The sequence below is a fragment of the Octopus bimaculoides genome, chromosome 26 (genome assembly GCF_046866305.1).
Source record: "Octopus bimaculoides isolate indiv1 chromosome 26, ASM4686630v1, whole genome shotgun sequence".
NCBI classification, from domain to species: domain Eukaryota; kingdom Metazoa; phylum Mollusca; class Cephalopoda; order Octopoda; family Octopodidae; genus Octopus; species Octopus bimaculoides.
The window spans coordinates 3,515,976-3,533,553 of record NC_142953.1 but is presented as its reverse complement, the minus strand read 5'-3'; the positions used below and the strand labels follow the sequence as shown (position 1 = coordinate 3,533,553).

At 36.3% G+C, this 17,578-nt stretch overlaps 1 protein-coding gene and 1 long non-coding RNA gene across 4 annotated transcripts in view; one reads left to right on the top strand and one right to left on the bottom strand.

The window, feature by feature from the left end:
* The first annotated feature begins 274 nt into the window (after positions 1 to 274).
* Positions 275 to 5,556, top strand: LOC149130921 (uncharacterized). The gene is made up of 2 exons (XR_016238578.1): positions 275 to 1,569; positions 2,522 to 5,556. It is a non-coding gene; the product is annotated as an uncharacterized LOC149130921 (long non-coding RNA).
* LOC106871978 (uncharacterized) overlaps positions 2,995 to 17,578 on the bottom strand; it is a 61,540-nt gene continuing 46,956 nt past the window's right edge. For all 3 annotated transcript variants that reach the window (XM_089343060.1, XM_014918769.3, XM_089343059.1), the window contains 9 exons: positions 16,405 to 17,319; positions 15,440 to 15,674; positions 13,882 to 14,096; positions 13,057 to 13,335; positions 12,568 to 12,684; positions 11,452 to 11,577; positions 11,048 to 11,313; positions 10,373 to 10,486; positions 2,995 to 9,701 (listed from right to left, as the gene is read on the bottom strand). In XM_089343060.1, coding sequence (XP_089199186.1) covers positions 9,587 to 9,701; positions 10,373 to 10,486; positions 11,048 to 11,313; positions 11,452 to 11,577; positions 12,568 to 12,684; positions 13,057 to 13,335; positions 13,882 to 14,096; positions 15,440 to 15,674; positions 16,405 to 17,319 — 2,382 coding nt within the window. In that variant the 3' untranslated portion in view covers positions 2,995 to 9,586. The remainder of the gene's footprint in view (positions 9,702 to 10,372; positions 10,487 to 11,047; positions 11,314 to 11,451; positions 11,578 to 12,567; positions 12,685 to 13,056; positions 13,336 to 13,881; positions 14,097 to 15,439; positions 15,675 to 16,404; positions 17,320 to 17,578) is intronic.

Below are 17,578 nucleotides of genomic sequence, written 5' to 3'. Positions count from 1 at the left end.
AAAATAACTTTTATGACTTAGTCAAGTGAAGAGCAAAACCCAAGTATTTTCTTTTATTTACAGCCAACATGGGTGACAATAGTGATAGGGAAGCAAAGAGGTGGGTGGCACAGAATTATGTTGCTCCATTAAGAAGCAATGTATCAAGAATATTTAGCTCGACTGGACTCCACGAAAGGTGTTCAAGGGGGAGGTAATAGGTTTAACTCTAATGCACTTTTAAAATAGGTGCTCTCCCTTAGATTAGCTTTTTTAAATTTACAATCTGCTCGGTATCACCTTCAGGTTTTGAACTGATCCATGCTACCTGCCTTTTTCTTGTGTTCCAGTCATTGGACTACGGCCATGCTGGGGCACCGCCTTGAAATATTTAGACGAACAAATAGATCCCGGTACTTATCTTTTTAAGTTTGGAATTGTGCGCCGGAAAGTCCGTATCAATTGCTGATTCAGTGAATTTACGGAATTTACCGAATGCCGTCGCCTTCGGGTAGAAAACGAAAGATTGCCCTACCACGCTACAAGTGAAAGAATCACACTAATATTTATTTATATTTAATTTACACCTTTAACTTTGAAGGCTTCATACAACAGCATGGCTCTTTGTAACTCTTACAACATCACTTTATATGAATGCGTATCTTGTTTCTACGGCAAGGATGATCTCCTTTGCATTTTTAGCCGAACACGGCCACCAGCCGCGTACACGAGATTGTCCGGGGAAAACCGGATTCTGCCGTAAAACCTCCGTAGACCTCCGAACCGAAAGAAGACCTCTTTGTGTCGTCTGCCAGTTTTGAGCAGAAAACCACCAAACTGTTATTGGAGAACCGGGCATTGAAAAGACAGTTTTCGTCCGTCGAAAATACCTACGCGGCTGGATTGTGAAAACGGTTTGGCTTTTTGGCGGACTGGAACGAATAAGTAAGAAGGCATTTATGATCCCACCGCTAAACGAATCCAGTGAGACCGACAGACGAGATGTTGGGACTTTGCCTGCACTTATTCCCCAATTATCTATAATGACCGTTAGCGTGTGCCTATTAGTAACCTCAACAACCTGTGCTATATACACACTATCAAGTGAACCACAGTCAGCATTTTGTTGATCCCGTCAACCCATCAATTGAGCGTTTATGGAGAAAGCTCAAGAACAGCATAATTCGATCTGGAATGAGCCTTGAATACCCGAAGCAGTAGTATGGTCGCTCGGTTCCTTTTCCGACGGGATGTCTCACCACCAACCCAGCGACTTCGTAAGTTTCTTGTGGCGGCTGCAACATTTACATCCAGGTTCCTGAAGACACGGAAGACTATACACAAATAATTATTTTAATTAGTATCTTTTAAAACACATAGTTGAGGCCTATTGGTCCCGAATCAAAAGACGGCTGAACTATATCAATGGATCAGCGGACGATATGAAATTGTCGAAGTTTATCCTCACTAAATTCCAACGGCGGCGGACATGGCGAAGGTTTGAGTTTGTAATAAAAACAAATTCACACTTTCATTTCACTTTGTCATATTACTGCAGGAAATTTCTCTGAAAGAAACCTTTGCAGAAAGGTAAGTAGATTGATTAAATATTTCTTTCATTATGTTATCGCAGTTTTGTGAGATTTTGGCTGTTATTTCTAGCATAAAAAAATTTCCCTCCATATTTTTCTACGTCGATTGAAAAAAAAAATCTAAAAGAATTAAAATGTTAAAATTTGGGCTGAAGAAGGAGAATTAAAAATTTTGGCGTATATTGTCGCAAAAACAGGAAATATCTTTAGCAGGATGAAGGATCCCATTTCTTTCAGATAATTTTTTTTTAAGAATTTTTTGTTTGTTGTTTAAAGATTGTATACTTCTAGTGGGTGTTTGCCCTTTCTTGTTTTTTAACCTTTACACTGGTATTTCCTAAGGATAACAACAAATTTCTGCTTTATTTAATATGGAACAAGATTACTGGCGATCTAACGGTACGAGTCCTAAATATCGGCCTTTTCCGTAAAAAGTGTCTTCGGCGATCTGTACCAAAGATCGGCCTTTTCCGTAACACCCGCACGATCTTCACTACGGTGTTAGGGCTAGTGTTTAGGGTTAGGGTTACGGTTAGGGACGGAATTCCCTAACCCTAACCGTAAACCCTTCCAAATAAATCGCGCTCTCTGTATGTCTTTCGCTTTTATGACGTCGTTTCCCTGTTTCTCTCCAACACTTTTTACGGAAAAGGCCGATCTTTGGTAAAGATCGCCGAAGACACTTTTTACGGAAAACGTTGAGATAGAAATAGTCTGTTGCTTTTATATTACACTGTTCTAACAAGATAATAGTTATTTTGATACATTTTTGATTTCTTAATAACTGTACTTGCTTTACTCATCCATATTTGATCGGTAGTATTCTCAACACAATGGTACAATAGGAAACCTTAGGCTTTTCAGAATTTATTTACTGTACATAAATTCAAATGTTCTCTAATGAGCTTTTGTCAGATACCCTTTGTTGATGAAAATATGTTTTTCTCTAGGTTATGTGGAGGCGCAATGGCCCAGTGGTTAGGGCAGCGGACTCGCGGTTTCGATTCCCAGACCGGGCGTTGTGAGTGTTTATTGAGCGAAAACACCAAAAGCTCCACGAGGCTCCGGCAGGGGATGGTGGCGAACCCTGCTGTACTCTTTCACCACAACTTTCTCTCACTCTTTCTTCCTGTTCTTGTTGTGCCTGTACTTCAAAGGGTCAGCCTTGTCACTCTGCGTCACGCTGAATATCTCCGGAGAACTACGTTAAGGGTACACGTGTCTGCGGAGTGCTCAGCCACTTGCACGTTAATTTCACGAGCAAGCTGTTCCGTAGGTCAGATCAACTGGAACCCTCGACGTCGTAAGCGGCGGAGTGCCAACATGCAAAAATCTGGTGTTTGGAATATAAATTAACATGAAAGTTTGATCATAGAACCAAAGCAAAACTCAGGCAGGTTAAAGTAATTAACACAACACAATCAATAAATAATCTTTTAATTAATTATGAAACTGCTGGAGTTACAAGGATAAATTGTTGGGTTTTTAAAAAAAAAAAATGGGGACTGGGTAAATAGCAGGAAAAGGGGAATATAACAGTAGATGAAAAGAGTTTTTCATCAAGAGACTGAAACGAGGTGACGGCTGAATGTCATTTGTCAAAGAAGTTTTCATTGCCTCCAATATTCTCCAACACAAAATAATGTTGTCCAGTGAATAGTTTTGTGAACCTTCAACACTTTGCTACAACCTCTCCATCATGTACCTAAATTCTTTGTTTTAAGAAACAAATCGTTTCTGAAACCATGAATAATAAAAACAGTCATAACAATAATAATAATAATTTCAAATTTTGGTACAAAGGCCACCTATTCAGGGGAGCGGGGTAAGTTGATTGCATTGACCCCAGTATCCAACTGGTACTTATTTTATCCACCCCAAAAAAGGATGAGAGGTTAAGTGAACTTTGGCAGAATTTGAACTCAGAACATAGACATGAAATGCTGTTTAACATTTTGCCCAGCATGCTAACTATTCTGCCAGCTCGCCACCCTAACAATAATAATAATAATAATAATCCTTTCTACTATAGGCACAAGACCTGGATTTTGTCAGGAGGGAGGACAGTCAATCACATCGACCCTCAGGACTCAATGGGTACTCAATTTATCAACCCTGAAAAGATGAAAGGCTAAGTCAACCTCAGTGGAATTTGAACTCAGAATGTAAAGACAGACAAAAAAACCATTAAGCATTTCACCCAGCATGCTAACGATTCTGCCAGCTCGCCACCTTAATAAAAACTCTCATTTTGGCACATTGCAGCCTGTTGCTGCATTCACCTTTTGTCTGCATATTCCTGGGTCTTCTCAAGCAACTCCTAGTGCAGTCTTCATCCCTGTGAGATATTTTCTCATCTGCCATTTTGCCTGTCTTGATGTTTTCAGTTCACATTCCACTAAGGTTAACTTTGCCTTTAATCTTTTTGAGGTCGATAAAATAGGTACCAGTCGAGTACTGGGGTCAATGTAATTGATTTATCCCCTCCCCCAATTCCAGGCATTGTGCCTATAGTAGAAAAAAGATTATTATTATTATGGTGGCAAGCTGGTAGAATCGTTACTGTGTTGGACAAAATGCTAAGCAGTATTTCTTCCAACTTTACATTCTGAGTTCAAATATTGCTGAGATTTACTTTGGGGTCCTGTCTTTTTTGAGGTCAATAAAATAAGCACCAGTGGAGCAGTGGGGGTCAATATAATTGGCTTATCTCTCCCTTCAAAATTTTCATGCCTTATGCCCGTTGTAGTACAAAGAATTATTATTATCTCTTAACCAGGAACCATGGAATATGAACTTTGCATGGAAGATGATGAGGATGCGATGTTCATACTTTTCCCTGTAAGGGAACAATACATGCAAAATAAATTATTAAAAATTCCAGCTAAGAATCAAAGCAACCACATTGATAGACATGACCTCAGTTTTCTAAATTTAAATTAAATAAAATTAATAAGAATAATAATTTTTTATTTTATTTTTTAAACCAAAAATATAAACTTTTCTTAATGAATCATTTGAACCAAAGAAAAAAATATTGAGAACAGAAAAAATGCAGAGGGAAAGGGAGTTTGAAGAACCTCAAATACATATGAATAAATAAAAATATTAGCTTACTGAGCAATGAAACATTATTACAACTGTATGTGATGTTAAGACCGACAGCACCCACTTTCATCTGCTAGAAATAGCAACCAAATTCCCTCAAGTCACATCCAACTATCTTAAAACAGAAAGAATGTGTTATATACAATATAGTCCCTAAAATACCTTTTATCATATCCCCGCCTGATCAAAATCCAGGGACCCCCACTTCTTTTCTCTCTCTTTACACTTGTTGCTGTTGAGTCTCCAAGTTGGCCCCTTTTTGAGAAGACCTATAATCAAAGGCATTCTAGCCATGACCATCCCATCTCATTCAAGAATAGAACATTTCAAATTATGAACTGTCATTTTCTAAAAATGTAGGGTACGTTTGAGGTAAATTTGACTTATTTCTAGCAGATCTAGACATCATGTAGAATTTCTTTCACTGGTTTACTCTTCACTTCTGAGAAAGGGTTGAAACAAAAAAGAAACAGACCAATTTAGAGTGACTAGCCCAATTGTAGCCATTACTACCTTAGCCCTTATTTCCCCCTCTGTGTCTAGGTGTAGGCCTCTTTTAGAGGGGTTAACACATTTCATGTAAAGATTTTGCATAAACCTCTCTTCTAATTGCTCCCTTGAGTGTTATAAAGCTATACATAAGCATTGTGCATATTAAACGAGCTTGTTAACTTCCCCACTCCCCTCCCCCCAAAAAAGGGGTAACACAGTGACCTTCTCTCTTCCCAGCTTTCCTGAATTCAGGATGGATACAGGGAGCTCACAATTAGAATTTAACAACATACATAATAAACAGTTGGATAATTTAAGTAGAAAAGCTGTACGGGGGATGGTGGCAGTGGTGGGATAACGCAATGGAGGTGGAGTGTGTTAAGTGTGATGTGGTGTAATGGGAGTATTATGTAACAGAGGTGTAGTGTTGTGGCAGTGGTATGGTGTGGTGCAGGTATAGTGTTGTGTAACGGTAGCTGTAGTGTAATATGATAGTAGTAGTAGTAGTATGGGAGTATGTGCTGTAACAGAGAATTGTAGCATCCGCCATTTGTTAGTGGTTCCCTATTCTTGGTAGATGACGCCTTTACACCACTCAGCTGACATCCCTCCAATGCATGGGTCTGTTTGAGTAGTCGTTGCTGGTGAGGGTCCAGTTGTAGGGTAATGTGATGCTGGCAGTTGCAGTGTGTGTTGTAAGTGTAGTAGTAGTAGTAGTGTTGTGAGATGCAGAAATAAACATGACTTTCTCCTGCTAAAAATAATCAGAAACCAAATAAACAGATTCGTACCCAAAAACAGTCATAAAAAAAAAAAAACAGAAAAAGAGAGAGAATTCAATTAACAAAGAAACTCTTAAAATGAATGTTAAATCTAAACAAATGTAATAAATAAATATCAAGAAGTAAAAAGAAAAAGCAAAATTATTGAATTACCTCTCAAAAGAAAATATCAGAGCAGGAAACAAATTTGTAAAAACAATGATGGGGGAAAAAAGAAAAAATACAAAAAAAGAAAATGGACACAAAGATAAGTAGGGTATGTGATATAGTCACTGGTTGAGAGAGTGTGACTCGTCTCACTTGCAATGTCTTCTTATCTCAGCATTTAGAAACAAACCAAACAAGAAGCAAAAAAAGAACCCCTTTGTTTTTACCTCCCAATCACAGACTAGAGGGGTAATTAACACTTTAACTGCAAAATATAATTTCATATATATATTGTTTTGCAAGATTCTTGATGTAAAAATGTGTGGCAAAAGATGATTACCCCCAAATGTAACAATAATTTCATGCTTATTCCAGAAATGTTAAATATCTACCAAAAAATAGAATTGATATTTTCTGCAAGTCACATTGCCTTGATAAACTTGACATCTCTCAACAGAAAATAGTTCCAACAGGTTGGAATATACAATTCCTTTCCACAGTTAAGCGTTGTGAAATTTCCGCAGCAGCAAAAGAGTTTACAGTTGCTATTACCAGGATGTTTTTGCAAATGAATTCAAAGACCAAGTATTCAGTGGTACAACAGTGCGAAGTTATAGTCATTGTGCTGATTGTTTTGTTTGTTTATTTGTTTAGTATTGTTTACAATTGTTTTTGCTGTTGTATTTGTTTCTTTCCTCCATGTTCTATATATTTCCAGTCATGTTTGAAACTCTTTCCCTTTACTTTTTTATAATTTTTCACCAAAGAAACCCCGCATTATCAACAATTTTGACAAAATTAATTAACATAGGTGCCACATGTTATCACATGTGAACTAGTCCAAAATAATTATTGGCCACAACACATACTTTGTAGGGGCCAAAGTGGCTGTCATCTTTCTTGTTTTCATTCAGAAATTAAAGGAACACATTGCAAAAAAAAAAAGGGAGACTTCCAATTGGTATGTGTGCACATTCATTCATGCAAATACATGCATATATAAGGGTGCAGGTATTCAAACACACATACACAAACATATAGCCACACATATACATGCATATGTACACAAGTATGCATCTATATGTGTATATCACTCTCTTATATTCATTTTTCCACTCAAGGAAATGTTGGACTTTTCCTCCAGCAAATTGTCAAACATGAGAAAATAGCTGTAAAATCACACACACACATACAAGCAAGCTTTGTTTTGGCAACTATCACTTTTTCTTTCTTTGTTCTATTTAAAAAAAAAAATCTTTAAAATTTCTTCACAAACCTTCTGTGAAGAATTCTGCCCAAGAACTTGACAGAATGTGTCTCAAAGACAACTTATCAATCGTTCCTCATTGATTAGTGTTGGTACACAAACAAGATTTCACTCAAGAATGTCGGCTACCTTTGTTTAAAAGACCTGATCTGGATAGGAAAGAATATTGTCTCAGGGAACTGAGTAACACTTTCTTCCTTAACAAACCAGGTCATTCATAATATATATATTATATATACGCACACGCATATACATATATAGACACACATACATACATACACATATATATAAGTAGATAAAGATGCAGAGTTTAACACTTTCTTTCTGAGCAAGCCAGAGCATTTAAAATATATATATCATATATACATAAGCACACACTCACTCACACATATATATATACACTTATACACATATATAAGTAGATAGAGATGCAGGTATAACACCACACACACATATAAGTAGATAGAGATGTAGAGTATAACACCTTCTTAACAAGCCAGGTCATTTATTATATATATATATATATATATTATAAACATATGTAGACACACACATACATGAATGCATATACATATATACAAAAGTAGAGATACCGGTTGTAACACTTTCTTTCATCATTTATAATATATTATATGTACACACACACACACACACATATATATCTGCGATGGTTTTTGATAAGCAGTATCAATTTTTACAATTCTGTAAATAATAATAATAATAATATTTTATAAGCTTAAAGCTTATAAATGATCCCTGTGTAATGACTAAAGAAATTAGTCTAATATTGGGGCATATAAATAAGCCCCTGATGGAAATAAAGTAGGGTTTCCATATGCATGAGACTCAAACCCACAGCTCTTTGTTTTCATGACCAGTGTGTAACCAAGCAGACAGAGATGGAGGGTGAACAGAGAACTTCCATTGGGATGTGGCAGGGAGCCTTATTTATGTAAAATACAGATTCCTTGACAACAACAAAAAAACCAGTTTTAGACAAACATCAGTCTTGGTACTGCTACTAGAGTCTTTACTAGATATGGTTAATTAGCAAAGATGGCACTTTGCATCTGATTAAAGTTGTCTTGAAAGAAATAATGTTTGAGAAAGATATTCACACAAATCAGACTGATGGCATCCAGTCTGCTGGGGTTTTTTATACAACAGTGATTTGAGAGAGACTTGGCTGATATTTCTAGCAGGTTGAGTGACCGCATAAAGGTTGTTAGTAAGCTCAAGAGGCTTTTTCTAATTGTTGTTTAGCCCAGGACAACACTGACTGAGCAGATTGAAGACATGCTAATCATGACCACCATCACTTTCTCTGTGTGTGCATGGTAGGGGGTGTTCAGATTTAAGACTACATTATCCAATGTGTTTTTTCTTTATATGAAGTACATTTGGCTACTATTTCTAGCAATATCGAATGATCACATAGAAAGTTTCTCTGCTTGTAGACACCTCAGATTGATGAAGATAATATATGCCAGCCACTGCAAACTGGGTTTCACACACAGGCCATAATCCAAATGAAAACCAGGGATTTAGTGGCAAGATGAACCAAATTAGGGGACACATGTCTGATGTTGAGTACAGGATAGATTACCTTACTCCCACTCAATCTCACATCACTTACCACCTCCATACACATACATACATAAATATATACACATATATTCAGATATGCACACACACACATACATGTATAGGTTTACAAAGATACATATTTAATATATATACACTTACATATATACACAAAATCATACATACATACACATTCAGCCAAGAAAGATTCTGTAAAGACATGCAGAATACTGCAGGAGATAGCAGAAGGAACTAATTAACCAAAACATAACGATAAAAAGTTTTAACAAAGACCAAACCCTACATCCCACTGGACACATCCAGAACAACAAAGCAATACATAGATATATATATATATATATATATATATATATATATACACATGTATGTATATTGTTAGTAATAATACTTTTCTTTCCTTTGTTTTCCTCCAACTGTAATAAATGAAGGATCTTGTGTTCTTGATTTTTGGATTGTTGCCAAAATAAGGCAATAATTGAAAGATAAGTAAATGAGGGTGCTACAGAGATCCAGTTAGATCCAGCAGGAACTGGTGCACCACATAGTGTAATAATAATAATAATAATAATGATGATGATGATAGTAATAATAATAACTGGCTGCACACTTTGTATTCAATAGGTTGCTTCTGAAGTGTCTGCCACGGTAGTTGTTAGCGTCGGGCAGGACGTTGTGTTGGTTACAGTTTGTACCACTTGTTGTAGTTCAACAACCTGTGTTTCTACATCCCTGTAAATAGGAGAAAGGAAAAGAGATCTTGAAAAGAACACTGTTACACCACACTGCAGCAAACAAATTTAATAAAGTCAGTATGAAAAATACACAACATTTTTAGATATATATTTATATATATTGGGTTGTCCCATAAATAATGCGGTTCTTTTCAATAGCTTGAACTAAAAAAGTCAGAGGGAGATGGGATAAACTACCTATATCAACTTGCTATAAAAGCAGGTAGTAATTTTACTTTGTTCTTATTCTTAGTGCAAGTTTTGAAGAGTGCAGTTCAATTCTGATACACACATAATTATAAATAATCAAAATGAATTGCTCATCTGGTGGTGTAGATTTAGCAGTATGGGCAAACCAAAAAATTATTTATAATACACAATACAGCAAATGAATTTGTTCTGTTAGATAAGGCATATTTCAGCATCAATGCACAATATATATAAAACTATAAAATTCTCTCAACAGAACAAACGAACTTGACAACCAATATATCACTATTTCAATCTTGTTGAGCCTCATTACCTTCCATGAAGCCAAGGTAATTGTTTCTCTTGCCACCATCATACATAATATGTAGAAGTACCAGGTATTTATAATCTACGTAATAACATTCTGGTTCCAAGTTCTATAAAAGCTGAAAAATATGTCAGAACTACAAATAGACTAACCTCCAGGTTTCACCAGAATTCTGAATAGCTGCTGAATGATCATCGATCTGCTTCTCTAGTCCGGAGATTTGAGCTCGAAGACTACTCAGGCAGGACTGCAAGTCATCCAATGGTCTGTAAGAGATTACATATTCATGAAGTAGTAATGGTAGATGTAGGTATTTTAAATTACAGTCTCTTTCACTTACGTTACAACATGTAGCTTATACATGACTCAGTCACACAGACAACACTACAGTCACATCACAGACACACTGTCATGATCATGCAGTTGTGCGTTCGATTCCCGGACTGGGCTATGTGTTGTGTTCTTGAGCAAGACACTTTATTTCACGTTGTTCCAGTTCACCCAGCTGTTAGAATTGAGTTGCGATGTCACTGATGCCAAGCTGTATTGGCCTTTGCCTTTTCTTTGGATAACATCAGTGGTGTGGAGAGGAGAGGCTGGTATGCATGGGCGACTGCTGGTCTTCCATAAACAACCTTGCCTGGACTTGTGCCTCGGAGGGGAACTTTCTTGGTGCAATCCCCTGGTCATTCAATGACCAAAGGGGGTCTTTACATCTTACTTCTGTGACTATTCAAAGAAACAGTGAGTTATGAAGGAACTGACAGAAACTGGTGACATACATATGTATGTGTGTGTAACTGTACCATGGAGGAAAGGTTACTTACTTGCTTTCCAGAGCTTGGACTGTTGTGTCCTGCAATAGCTGTTCCAAGGCTTCAATGTCAAATGGTTCACCGGCCAGCGCTAATATGGTCTCCTTGGTATCTTCATCCATTTGTGTCCCGACGTCTCGACAGTTCGGAGAGCAAGCTCCTTCAGTCACAGGCTGCGTTGATTCAGGTTCAATGCTGGCTTCTGCGGTCAGGTTTTCACTGTTAACTAAGGTCCTCTTGGGGGAGCTTTTTAATTTGGATGAAACCTTTTTGGAGATCTGGTTGCAATCAGAGAAAAGAACACAAAATATAAACTTAAAAGTAAAAAAAAAAACAGAAATAGATTCATCAATCTAACATAAACATACAGAACAACAAAAATCAAAACAAACAGCAGAAAAAAAAAGTCTTCTGACCTTATGTTGATGGATTGAGGTCTTGAGGGCACTCCTTAATTCGGACACTTTAGCCTGTTGGTTCAACTTTTCTTGGCGTGAGGCTGTCAGTTCACCACGGAGGGCCTCCAGTTCTTGTTGGTTGTTCTAAGAATTACAAGAAAACAGATTTTTTTTTTTGTTTTTGTTTATTTTAAAGTCTTACTCAGAGGAGCAACAACTGTGACCCTTAACAGAGTCATGGTTGCTGTTCTTCCTATGATTTAGGGGCTTAGTGAGTGGAAGGATGAGGGGGAAGTGCTTATGATCCTTTTCAGGGTCTCAATGATGGAAGCAAAGAAGGGGAACACCAACACTCCTATTTAGGGCCTCAGTGACAGGAGAGAGAGGAAGGGCAGTGTTTGTGACCCTTTTTAGGGCCTCAGTGAATGAAGGGAGAAAGGACAATGTCTGTTAGGTTTTTTAATGCTTCCCTGACTGGAGGGAGGAAGGACTGCCTACATGATCCTTTTCAGGGTTTCTGTGACTGATAGGAGCAAGGAAAAGCACCAAGACCCTTTCCAGGGTCCCTAGAGAGAAGGGAGAAACTAAGATCCAGATCAAAGACGTTACTGAAAAATAATACACAACACATACATTGGAAGATAGAAGCAAGATGTAGACCCCACCAGATGCATTGCTGGCTCCTTGTCTAGGAAAACAGTAACCTGGAATAAGAACTGATACAAAACAGAAGGGTCTTTTTAGCCCTCATTACATAAAACAATTTCTCCTGTGCCTGTGGAACTATAAAATACACCTAGGGCACTTTGTAAAGTAGTTGGTTATAGGAAGGGCATCCTACCATATAAACCTTGCCAAAAAGGAAAAAAACCTACAACGAAGATGTGAACATCAGAAGCCACATTGCAGGCTACTGGTCAGGAGAGTAGCAACTCTGAGTAAGAAATAATACAAAGCCCTCCTTGTAGGGGACGAACTCCCTAATGCTGGTAGCATGATAAAATGCATTGAAGATATACACAGCATCATAATTGGTTTGTTTAGAATGAGTGAAACAGGGAGATAGAGAATGTTAGGTATCATATCTACAGGTTATTTGTCCAAACTAAACATGAGGACAGTTGAAGAGAATACCTGTAAAGTCTTTTTCAGATTCTCCTGTTCCAGGTCGTGTCGTTCTTCAGACAGAGTCAATTGGTGACGAACAGACTCAATTTCAGAGTTCTTCTGTTGAAGCTTCCATTGTAAACTCTGCAAATATAAAACAAATTAAAACAAACTGAAGTCAGAGAAAGACAAGCATCATCATCATCATCATTGCAAAGAGCACCTGTGCCAGTACCACATGAAGAGCATCCGTGCCATGCCACATGATAGAGGAACTGTGCCAAAGCCATGTTAAAATGCATCCATGCAAGCGCCACATAAAAACACCCAGTACACTCTGTAAAGAGGTTGGCTTTAGGAAGGGCATCATGCCAAAATAGATGACTGGGGCTTGGTGTAGCCCTCTGGTTTGCCAGCTCCTGACCTGGGGCTAAACAACAACATAAGAAATGTAAGTAAATAAATGACATCTCACACCTTCTGGGTAAAAACAAGTAAACAAGAGAAGCCCTTTACCTCTAGTTGCTCCAGTATGACTGGATTGCGGTCCTGATTGTCGGAGAGGTTCCGTTGCAAGCGCTCAATTTGAGCGTTCAGTGTTTGGTTAACATGCTGCACATTCTGAAGACTAGACTGCACCTGAGACAGCTCTTCCTTCTTTCGCTGCAGTTCATCTGCAGTTGCATCACATTGCAATGCTTTCTGCTCAAAGCTCCCCTGTAATTGCTCCTGTTCAGTTGCCAGAGCTTTCTGTTGCCGCTTCAAGTTTTTGTTTTCTTTAATTTTCACACCAATCTGCAATGAAGAAACAGATATGTTTCAATAGATACATCCATGTAGATACATCGTGTCGTTTTTCATGTTTTTTTCGTAATGTAAAAGCTGTAAAATACATCCAAATATCTTTTACAGAGTGCAAACATTTAACCTAGAATTGACATATGTAGAGTTGATAGATATATTTATTATACCATACAGACACTGCAACAATCAGGCAAATTGATATCAAAAAGGATAAGAATCTGGGAAACTATAAGAAAAATTTAATCCAATAGTAGGTTTTTGATTCCAAGAAAGACCATTCTTGCTAAGCCTGCACATATGATTTGTTTCTAGTGATCACCACCCCCTCCATCAAATCAACATGGCCTATACAGGTGCATGGTGTGCCACACATCAGGTGTCAAAGCGATTGTAGAGCATCATCATCATCATCATCAATGAAATTAAGTGATGAACCACTCAGTCCAGCATTTGAGCTCACAAACTCGCATAACACCCTAACCACTAGGCTATGTGCCCTCATAATAAAAACAACAGAAAAAAACCCAAAAGACCGACCTGTTTCCTGAGCTCTCTCTGGTTACTCTTTTCATGAGCCAGCATCTGTTCAAGTTCCTGTAACCTGTTGCTGAAATCAGAATCGTTACAATCTTGGTTCTTCAGCGTTTCGCTGAACTGGGTCTGTAGTTCGACCAGTGACGACTCACGACGAGCCAGAGCTTCTTCTAACTCAGCCACATGGTTCTTCAGAGTTGTATTGCTTTGTTGTAAACCTTCAGAGGTAAAAAAAAAAAATATATATATATATATATATATATATGAAAAAGAAAAGTAAAAATAAAAACAATATAAGTTTCAAATTTTGGCACAAGGCCAGCAATTTCGGGGAGGAGGAGGAGGGGGGGTCAAGTCAATTACATTGACCTCAGTACACAGCTGGTACTTCTATGATCAACCCTGAAAGGATGAAAAGTAAAATATTTTGAACTCAGAACAAAGATGGATGAAATGCCACTAAGCTTACAATTTTGCCAGCTTACTGCCTTAATGATCATAATAATAATAATAATAATAATAATAATAATAATAATAATAATAATAATAATAATAATAATGATAATAATAATAATAATGATAATAATAATAATAATAATAATAATAATAATAATGATAATAATAATAATAATAATAATAATAATAATGATAATAATAATAATAATGATAATAATGATAATAATGATAATAATAATAATAATAATAATAATAATAATAATAATAATAATAATAATAATAATAATAATAATGATAATAATAATAATAATGATAATAATAATAATAATGATAATAATAATAATAATAATAATAATAATAATAATAATAATAATGATAATAATAATAATAATAATAATAATAATAATAATAATAATGATAATAATAATAATAATAATAATAATAATAATAATAATAATAATGATAATAATAATAATAATGATAATAATGATAATAATGATAATAATAATAATAATAATGATAATAATGATAATAATGATAATAATGATAATAATAATAATGATAATAATAATAATAATAATGATAATAATAATAATGATAATCCTTTCTAATATAGGAACAAGGCCTAAGATTCTTTTGAAGGGTGCTAATCAATTACACAGGCCTTAATTGGTACTTGTTTTATCAACCCCAAAAGGATGAAAGACAAAGTCGACCTCGGTGGAATTTGAACTCAGAAATAAGGAGAAAAAAAATAATAATATTATCACAATAATTGGTCTTCATCTTCAAAGTTAGAAATACTTTGGCTCCCTACCCCAGCCCAACATCTACTAACCCCCTACAAAGCTGAGGTGCAACCCTCATTGGAACATTGCTCCCACATCTGAGATTGGGCTGCTATTGTCTCTGATTGCGATAAAGCCACTCACCAACACACTCCATACAGTCTTTTATGAAAAGTGGGTCACATGAGACATTGCCCATTCTCAAGTGGCCAGTGATGTAGAACAACATCTGACAGTCTGGTTGATCATGGGATAACTAAAACTAGTTATAAAAGTACAGAAATTTTAGGGAAAAGTTCCACCCCAGGGCTCCTGACCTGTAAGGCGACCTCGTTCTTTTTCAAGTTCCAGCTGGAATTGGTAATCTTTGGAACTGGCTTCCCGCTCCACTTCTTCTTTCTCGTTGACCAATTGCTGTAGCTGCTCTCCCATGACCACAACCTGTGCTACATATTGGTCAATCTGTTGTTTGGTTGCTATTTCCAGTTCTGTTAATTGACTTTCAGCTTGATGTTTCTGGCTGGTTACCAATTCTAATTCTCCAGCAAGAGTCTGAAATTGAGAAGTCTTATGTTAAAACAAATTCATTTATTTATATATATATATATATATATAGCAGTCTGTTAAAGTCTGTCATACCGGCCATGACGAAGGGAAATAGCCCTGAAACTCGAGTCGCCTTTATATATTTATATATTTGATCCTTTATATTGAACACTCAATATTTCATCTACATTCAATACTTTCTTTCATGGTGCCATCCATTTTTATTTTATTTTATATTATATATTGTATATTATATTATATATTGTATATTCCATATTCTATACCCCACATTGGTTCTGCAGGAATATAAATAAAACATAAAAAACAGACAGTGTTGGAACTCTTTTAAACAAAATAATATATTCCTCTATACACAATCATACAAAAAAAAACACCTTTTTTGTACTTATTTTTACTCGCATATATATATATATATATATATATGTGTGTGTTGTAGATAAGGTTTTCTTTAAGCAAAGGCTAAGAGTGAGGTAATTCTGAAAGAAACCCCACATAAGATATGACCCTCTAACAGTGACTCACAGGACCCTCTAACAGTGACTCACAGGACCCACTGGCAGTTGGAAGTTCTCCAATGTCCAGCAATGAGACCCCTTTAATAAGTTAAATGATAAACTTCAATGGTTGGACATTGTACCAATAACCCTACACTGTAAAAGACAGACAGAATAGATTTTTTAAAAATCACAGAAGTATGAAATAGTCGTTATCTTACCTGTAACTCTACCTTCATGTGATCTTGTTGCTCCAACATACCAAATTCAAACTTCCGTTTAAGCATATCATGTTCGTTCTGAAGTGCTTCTTTGCTGGAAACCATCTCGCGGAGTTTACTACTGAGAAGTTCAGTGTTGCTGTCATAAGCCTTTTGTCTTTCCATCAATTCATCTTTCACAGCATTTAAATCAGTACTAAGTCTTGCTGACCGAGCTTTCTGTTTGGTCAAGTTGTTTTGCCATTTCTTTTCAATAGATTTCATCTCTGCTTTCAGGGTTTTGTTCTCAGTCTCAAGCTGTAGAAGTTTCTCAGAATTTTCTAGATTTTGCTCTTCACTTGATGGTCTCTCTTTCTCCTTTTCTAATTCAACATTTACAAGATCAAGATTCTTCTGGACATTTTCTAGAAGGTTCTGTACGGCTTCCTTCTCATGAACTTCATGTAAATACCGGTCATTCAATTCTGTAAACTGCCCTCGAAGATCATTTAAGTCCTTGGTAAGAGCTTCATTCTTCTTCTCAATCTTCTGAGAATGTTCAACCAGATTCTCTTTGTCTTCCTGAAGTTCTTTCTCAGGCAAATTAGACAGTGTTTTCTGAGATTCTTCCAATTCCAACTTGATCCTATCTCTGTCCACTTTCACTTGTTCAAGTTCGGCAACACGATTATTCAGCTCCTGCTTCATTTGCCAAAAGCTTTTCTCTACTTTACTCAAGTCACCACGAAGTGTTTCCAAGGAAGAATCAAAAATTTTCTTTTCTTCAGAAGCTGCTACCAAAGATATTTCCACTGCAGCCTTCTCTTCTTTCAACTTCAACACTTCCTGGTTCTTCCGACTGACTTCTGTTTGGAAAGCACTCAAAGAAGATTCAACATCAATGAGTTTCTGCTGTAATTCCTCACTGATTTTATCCTGGTGAAACGAAAAAGAGATAAAAAAAAAAAATAATAATAATAAACTGGTAATTATAATGATTACTGTCAAAGAAAATTATGTTTGAAAATGTATGATGTGTCACTTCATATATGTATACGTATTACTCTGTGTATGTGAGTATGATTCAGTGTGTGTGTGAGTATGTGCACTCAGTTCTGTTTCTATGTATGTCCAGATGTGCAGACATGGGTATATGTAAATTTAGTAGTCAGGTATCCTACTTCTGGATAAATAT